This window comes from Mastomys coucha, unplaced genomic scaffold (genome assembly GCF_008632895.1).
Source record: "Mastomys coucha isolate ucsf_1 unplaced genomic scaffold, UCSF_Mcou_1 pScaffold14, whole genome shotgun sequence".
Classification (NCBI taxonomy): domain Eukaryota; kingdom Metazoa; phylum Chordata; class Mammalia; order Rodentia; family Muridae; genus Mastomys; species Mastomys coucha.
In genome coordinates this window covers 83203701-83212052 of record NW_022196896.1, presented here as the reverse complement: position 1 = coordinate 83212052, position 8352 = coordinate 83203701, and the positions used below count along the sequence as shown (strand labels likewise).

At 43.5% G+C, this 8352-nt stretch overlaps 1 protein-coding gene across 4 annotated transcripts in view; it reads left to right on the top strand.

Moving 5' to 3' along the window:
* Satb2 (SATB homeobox 2) overlaps window positions 1-8352 on the top strand; it is a 181324-nt gene that overhangs the window by 74565 nt on the left and 98407 nt on the right. For all 4 annotated transcript variants that reach the window (XM_031367536.1, XM_031367534.1, XM_031367533.1 and 1 more), the window contains exons 4-5: window positions 1412-1538; window positions 2472-2595. In XM_031367536.1, coding sequence (XP_031223396.1) covers window positions 1412-1538; window positions 2472-2595 — 251 coding nt within the window. The remainder of the gene's footprint in view (window positions 1-1411; window positions 1539-2471; window positions 2596-8352) is intronic.

Here is an 8352-nt window from a genome sequence, read left to right as displayed (position 1 = left end):
AAAAAAAAACAGCTTTTCTTGGCAGGGGAAAGATGACTTAAGGAGCCAGAACTGGAGACATACGGCACCATGAATGGGAGCCGCGCTGCTCTGCTGGAGCTGCGTCCACGCACTATTTATACTGTAGCATATTCGGCAGCAGATTGTTAAGTCTTAATACTGAAACAGTGCATCATTTTAATATTTTTGTTCTGTTTCTTCCCTGTTTTCAAGCATTATGTCAGGCAGTACGTGTTCATTTATCTCACTTGGGACAGGACATGCCCTCACCAGAAAGTTCGTCTCCTAACCTCTGACTTTTGCCCCACAGCTATGGAGTCATTTCAGGAATCTTTTAAAAGTACCTTTGGGTATACAGGTGTTCTCTCTCATCAGTGATAAAAATATATGTATTTTGAGAGAACATCGTGCTTAGACTCACCTGTATTGTCAAAAGGAAAGATAAAAAAGCTATTTTTCTTTTATTTCTAAAACATAACATTTTTATATGTGACAATTTCTGACATCCCGTGGGGGACCATCAGATTTTTCATAGCATGAAATAAAAGTTTTGTTACCCAGTGTCATTTGTGAAATGAGTTTCTTTATTTTTCTTCACCAACTTTCCGCGTGCCCTGCACTCCAGACCAGAGGGGCCCATAGAAGGAATGAATAAGTTAGCATTTCACCACAAACTGCCTGAGTATCCCATGAATCATTCTGCAATAGAGCTTACTTCCAAGGTTGCTGTTCTTTGCAGCCTTAACTAGCTCAGGAGCACATCCAGGCTTAACCACAGACACCAGGAAACCCACAGGTAAAAGGTACTGTTGTCATTCTGAAAAGAACCCAGGAATAAAGACAGAGAGGCAGCTGAAGGCACCTTAGGTGACACCTGCAACCTGAAAGCTAGAGGAACTTGTTCCAGGGGGCTCCACGTGCTGTGCTTGCCGTAGGAATCATACCCCATTCACAATGTGACTGTGTGGAGCCCACACAGCAGCTTTCTTTTACAATCCAATTCGAAATCAAGTCTTGTATTTACATGAAGCTTGCTTATTTTTTTTCTGGGGTGGGGGAGTCTGGGAAATCAGCAGCCCTATATATTTAGCATCAGTCTTAAGTTAGACTCTGAAACAAGACTTTGGGGAAAGGAAATATCCGTATGGTTTTCTAAGTAATTTAAGACACAGGAAAACATGAAAGAACCAATTGTCCATGATTAAATCCCGTCCTTTTCATTCCTTATCTCCCTTGTGTGATTCACTAACCCAGTTGTCAGCCAGAAAGAAATACCTCACTGCACTGGGTTGTAAGCGCTCCGAGTGGGTGCTCGGTGATGACTGTTGAATGACCTTCTTGACACTGAACAAACTGGAAGGGTTTAATAAATAGCAGATATATGTTTATTATGTTTTTCTTCCCTGTGCAGGAATAATCAAGCTGGGGAGGTGGAACCCTCTCCCCCTCAGTTATGTGACAGACGCCCCTGATGCGACTGTGGCTGACATGCTGCAAGATGTCTATCACGTTGTGACACTGAAGATCCAATTACAAAGGTGGGGATCTCTGAACGGCTGCCTCCGCTTCCTCGTGGGAGCTGCGCGGATCGCCCGCTCAGTGTGGAGATCAGCTTAAAGTCTCCGTTAACTTCTAGACAGTGGGTGAAACGAGAAGAGGGGGAGGGGGATCTGGGGATGCCTCTCTAGGCATCTTTATAGTCCACATTCCAACTGCTTTATGCTGTTTGCAGAGGCGGTGAACTGCTCACTCAGGGCCTGCCTGATAAATAATTAAAAGTCTTCTGGGCAGGCGGAGGCTCTCTGCAGCCTTCTGTGGCTTCTCTTGGCTTTCTCAGGTGCTTAACGCCTAGCCTCTGAAGCATTAGATCCTTCTGCTGTCTTCTGGTTTGCCTGCTGAGGGGACGACTTGTTTAGAGATGTCTTTCTTTTGGCGGTGGTCAGTCAGTGAAGACCTCTGGCCTCTAGGGGGACCAGAAATGCTGTGTACCTCCCAATGTCTAGGAGTTCTCTGTAGCCTTCTTATCATAAAGTATCTGTGTGTCTTGAGCAATGTTGTCCTTCAGTAAGGTTTTTAAACAATGTTCTCTTTTTGGAGAATTTTTACTTTAATTGGGACTGACCAAACCCATCCTTTTCTAGCAAATCTTGAGGGTCTTTCCCAAAAGTTTTTTTGTGACTGGGAAAGAAGCCTGTCCACATTTTTCTGGGAAAGGTGAGCCTTCACACTTGATTTTGATGGAATATCCATAAGGAGTCTTTGCTAGGAAAGATCATCACCACAGTACTGTGTCACTCCTGGGGTCCACTGGAGTCTGCAGAAGCAGCTTGCTCCCCTTCTCCTTCTCGGGAGCCTTCTAGATGGGACACTGACAGAGGACACAGAAGCCACACAGCACTGGCTGTGTGGTCCTGAGCAGCCAGGGCCATAGCTGAGGGCCACGCGCCACTCACTCTCCCTCTGTTTTGCAGTTGTTCAAAGTTGGAAGACTTACCTGCGGAGCAATGGAACCATGCCACCGTCCGCAATGCCTTAAAGGAACTGCTCAAAGAAATGAACCAGAGCACATTAGCCAAAGAATGCCCTCTCTCCCAGGTCAGTGTCTCTGACAGGGTCTTCCCTGTATCCTTTAGACAGTGCTGGAACCCTGGTCTTAGAGTGAAGGTTGTCATTTCCAGGAGAGCTTTCTAATGGTTTTTAATCAGTGAGAATGCATGGGACACTTTCGAAGCACAATCATCAACTTTCCCATTGTGTAGACAGGTCATTGTGACTGAGGGAGTCACTTAAGTTTCATGTTGAAACTTCCTCTTCCGGTTAAGTGCTAGGTGAGGCCTTGTGCCAGACTTCTAGTTCCAAAGTTGACATTCCCAGTGGTTGCCTTGCTTCACTGGCAGGATGGATTGGCCATGCTCAATCATACACTTTGGTATGTTGGCGATTCTTTGGCGTTTCATTGTTAGAGACTGATCTTTACTATATCTATAGATAATATATAATATACATATTATATATACGTATATATTATAAACACCTTCTACAAAAGTATACATTATATATAATATGCTTGTGGAAGTTTTTTTTTTTTTAAATAAAGCCACCATGGAAAAATGCATCATTAGAAACAATGACGACTCACTTTTGTGTGGTCATAGGTTAAAAGAGACTCTGAACCTAAGAAACTGAAGCGCTCCGGGGAAGGAGCCAAAGCTAAGTCATATTTGGTTTCCCTGCAGGAGCTTGGCTGTTATATAAAGGTTTCAGTGGATAGTATATGCTTTCTTGAGCATCGCAATGGCCTATAATTTAAGAAAGAAACCTTGAAGACAGAAGAGAAATGTGGAGAAGTTCATAAAGAGGCAACAACTGCAGACAGTGTGTTTAAGGGGAAGTCATGATTTAGTTGTTCTGTCTGGCCAGATGCTAGCCAAGTATAGGTTGTTGTTGTGGGTCTGTATTTATTTTTTTATTTCACCTTTCAAAGCATGCATAAATCAGAATGGTCACTGTTGTCCCCTGATGCCTTTGTGAGTCACCAAATCTACAAAGCAGCCTGAATGTGTCACAAATACAGCATCTGGTGTCTCTTTTACTCTCGGCTGCTTTTGACTGCAAAACTTCGGGTCTTGAGGGTTTTGATCATTCGCCTCAGCAGAGCTTGCTCACTCTTAGCTCAGCATAGGTTCTTATGAGGGTCAAGAGGGCTGAGTCACAGCCAGCCTTATTAATAGGGAGTGGAAGCAAAGGCATATAACTCCCAAGCCATGCACCTTCCGCTCCCAAAGTCTTGATAGAAGTCTGGGTTTTTGTGGTAAAATATCTGACAAAAGGTTAGTCATTTAACCCTTGAAAGTCGGCAGGTGAGAAATATCATGTCCATTCTCTGCTGTATAACCATCACCCATCTCTACAACTTCTGTTGCCCCACACAAGGTCTGCAACACCTGAGTGATGCTCCATTCTTCTCTCTCGTAAGGTAGTGATAACCTCCTTTCTCACACAAGTAGGGCTAAGAGAAGGGATTAGAGGCCACCAGTGACACTGCATGAATTTTATACCACAAATAATACCTCTGAAACAATCTTCCCCTTTACTGTTCTAAAAGTGTACTTATAATCGTAAGTTTAGTGTGTTCCAAAAGTGAGTCAAGGGTACACATGGTCACCCACTGCCTGCCACTTGCATTTGCAGAGTCCAGAGAGAAGCCAGGAGACACAGTCCTCTCCCCGGGGTATTCCCATGAACGCAGCGGCTATCAGTCACCACTTTTAAATTCTCTTTCATAGCAGATGTATTATGTATCTGCCTCTCCCCAACTCTAAGAATCACATGGCTTTTCACACTATTCTATCCCACTATGCCCACAGGAATGTGGTGAAGTTTATCGGATCCATTTTTTCTTTAGTTTTGGAGGAAAGGGAGGCCCTCAGGCCTCCATCTTTCTTCATTATAAATCATGCCATGAGTGAGTGGAGGTGTCAGCCTTTGCTTGTTTCCTGCTGTTGCCCTGCCTTTGTTTCAGACAAGATCCCTGGCTGCCCAGGGACATGAGGTGCTCACCCTGCCGTCACCCCATCAGAGTTGGCATTGTGGATGGGCACCACACGCCAGCCTCCTATTAGCTCTTAGAATGCCTTTAGGTTCCCTCCTTTTCTGGAATTCTAAATCCTTTGACTGACTCATGAGGGACTAGAAGTCATCACTTTTTGTTTGGGAGACAAAGTCACACTTTTTAGTCTTTACTGGCTTGGGATTTGCTTCATAGAGATCACACTAGCCTTGAACTTACTGAGTCCTTAGGCTTCTGAGTTCTAAGTACTCGCTCATGGGCATATGCCACTGTATCCACCTTTTTTTAAATTAAACAAAGTTCAGCCGGGCGGTGGTGGCGCACGCCTTTAGTCCCAGCGCTTGGGAGGCAGAGGCAGGCGGATTTCTGAGTTCGAGGCCAGCCTGGTCTATAGAGTAAGCTCCAGGACAGCTAGGGCTGCACAGAGAAACCCTGTCTTGAAAAAACTAAAAAAAAAAAAAAACCAAAAACCAAAAAACAAAAACAAAACAGAACAAAAAACAAAGTTCATGTATCTCAGGCTGTCCTCAAACAGCCTTCATTGCAGTCTTTCTTTATCCCTATTTGTTATGTGGGGATTACATATGTGAACCTCTACCCCCACCCTACCACAATTATTCATTTTTATTATTTTTTCTCCCCTTGTTTCTTATTTGGTCTGCAAACAGCTGAAGCATTATGATGGAGGTATTAGGGAGTGTTTTCTTCATTAGTTAGCTTCTCCTCTTAAATTATGAGGGCTAGTGAGAGGGTTCAGTGGAAAAGGTGCCTGCCACCAAGCTTGAAGGCCTGAGTTAGATCCTGGGACCCACATAATGGAAGGAAAGAACTGGATTCCAGGAGTGGTCCTCTAACCTCCACGTCCAAACTGTTGCATATGCCTCCACACAAACTAAATAAAGACATACAAATGTAATTAAAAATTTAAATAAAATAAAGTAGAGTTTGTGTGTGGGAGGTGGCCCGTGAGCTCATGCTCGCACAGGGCTGCAGCTTCTGTGCGGCACTGCCCAGTCTATCTAACTTTGGTCAGTGAGTTTTCTCATTTTTAGTCTCTAAGTTGTCAGTTTGGAAATCAGACCATAGTTTTAATCAGGTGTGACATCTGTTGCCTGAGCAAGTTAAAAAACAAACAAACAAACAAACAACAACAAAAAAAGTGAGTTTAAAATTTATCTCAGGAATCTAAAAGCAAACTTATTTTTAGATGTGGCAATCTAGCTAAAATAAGTATAGTTGGTCATGTGTCCCTTAATGATGGAGATTCATCTTGAGAAATGAGATGATTCCATCAGCATCATGTGAACATACAGAGTGTGCATGCAGAAATGTAGCTGGGGAGGGCCGTCTCTCAGTGGCCTTCTGGTGCAAATCAAGAGCTGTAGACGAGAGAGATGTAAAAGGTGCTACTGAGACATCATGGCGTATGGCTTTCCAGTAGACTTCTCTATGTAGGAGTGCATACTCCAAAAACAGAGGAAGGGACAATATAGTATTTACGTAAATCAATACCTAAGATATTTGTGATTGTTGGGCATTGCATACTAATATATAGTTGTGTGTGCTATAGTGTTTTTTTTTTTTGTTGTTGTTGTTGTTTTTATGGCTGGCAATGTAGTAGATTTGTTTACCAGAGTATGCCTGAAAAACATAGCAATAACACATTTTGTTACAATGTTATGTCACTGGAAGATCGGTGTTTTTCAGTTCTATTATAGTCTTTCAGGACCACTGTTGTATGTGCTCACTCTCAGCGAATAAAGTACCCTCCACAGCCCATTATTGTGTGTTGAATATAGCAAGAAGAATGATATATAGTAGTGTCAGAATGGAAGGTGGGAAGGATTTTAATCAATATTCATCCCATTCTGCCTTCACTGTCTCACCTGGTTTAAGTTGTTATTGACAGGCTGTGGGAATACCAATAGCCTAGCAGTAGACCACTTGCTTGACCTGGAAAGCTCTAAGCTGGATCCCCAGTCCCACAAAAGGAAAAGGTGATAACTGAAGAGAAGACATACCCTGCGTCTGTGATACGAAATTGCTTAGAATGGCATTAGAGTGAGTTGTGTGGTACATGCACATCCTCTGTGTCTCAGGACCTCTGGAAAATATTGGTTTTCGTAGAAGTGGAAGTCACATGTGCTGGATCTGTGTTAGCTCCTCCCACCTTTGCACATTGCTTGCTAAGTGTGGGATTTCTAAAATACTGGTGGTACCCCCACAGTAAGATCTTGTACTACACTCCAGGATCTCATGATTCAGGCTCAAGGCACGAGAATACACTTATCTCCTTTAAGTTTAGTGGATTCTCGTGTTAAAAATGGGATAATTCCATGTACCATGACCTTTACTGTATGTTATTTCCAAAAGATCCCTGTGCTTTGAAGTTGTCATGATGGTGCATGACAACTTACCTATACAACTACTGAGTGTACTTGGTGCAGCGAGTTAATATGAGTAATTGTATCACAAACTCAATCAATTCTTTCTCATAGCTAAAAATTGTCATTACCCAAGGCGTGTCTGTTTTTGCTACCCAGTTCCTTTGCTTAGTTCCTGATTGAAATCTATTCTGTGTTCTGAAGCAGTAGAGACACTCATGTGTAATAATCAGAAGAAGAGAGTTTGACTGAGGCAGGGGCCCAGCCTCTTCCTTTTTAAAGCAGATGCCTAAAATTTGGGTCCCGGTGGTAGACCTGGTAGAGGACACCTTCTCCCTGCCTTCCCACAGAGACTCAAGCTGGCCTGAGTAGCACCACAGAAACTGGAGCAGGGTCCAGAGAATGGCTAGGGAGGGAGGGAGCTAGGAATTGACTAGGACCAGAGTGATGTGGGTTATAGTCTGAGCTTTTAGACCTGGAAGAGTTAAAGAAAGAACAGCTCTAGAAAGTCCTCAGGTTCTTTCTACACTAGCTTTTGAAAGCTTTTGACTTTGACTTGTACTGTGGCTGTCTATCCTGTGCCATCCCAGAAGACAGCGTTCATCGCAAGTGAAGGAGATGGCGAGTACAATTGCGAGTTCACACCCCAGTGTGGCTGTGGCAGCTTTTATTAGGTAGCTCCCATGTTAGAACTTCTATTATTAGGACATTTCAGTTTGGCATTTTAGAATTTCATCCCTGTCCCTTCACGTGTTAAATTTCAATGACTCAGACATCCCACATCAGAACTATGTGAGACACGAAGAAGAAGAGGAAAAAAGGACCGGAGATGGCAGCTTGTCACTTTCCTCAAGGTCCCACTGTCTAGGAAGAGCAAATGCATCTCAGATCAGAGAGGGAGCCAGTGCAACCTGCTGCTGCACAGTTTTATTTGGTTACAAAGCCGGTCTTGCCAAGGCGGATCCTCTAAGGGTGGTAGGCAAGACATCATAAGTCTTAGGAGACACTTGGGTGCCAGTGGGCTTTTGCATTTTCAGTGTTGTGTTCAGACCCAGAGAGCATGGAGCTCTCTCTACTATCTTACCTCAGAAGGGGAAAATGTCCTTTAGTGATCAGCTGGGTGAGGCTAGCCATCTGCTGTGTGGAAAAGACCAAAGAGGTTTCTGTGGGTTGAATTAGGGACTCCTGCCTCCATATGTGCCTAGTGATGAAACAAAGAATCAAGTCTGACATTTTAAACGTGGGTCTATCTGCTGGGTGTTGAAGTCCCCAGCCATGTTGCTTACTTTGTTTCCTTGTCATCCTCTTTATCTGTGCTGGGTTATAGAAATGCCATTAGAAGCTCTAAGCTTTCCTGAGTTCTTCCATGTCTGAATGACTTTTTTTTTTTTTTTTTTT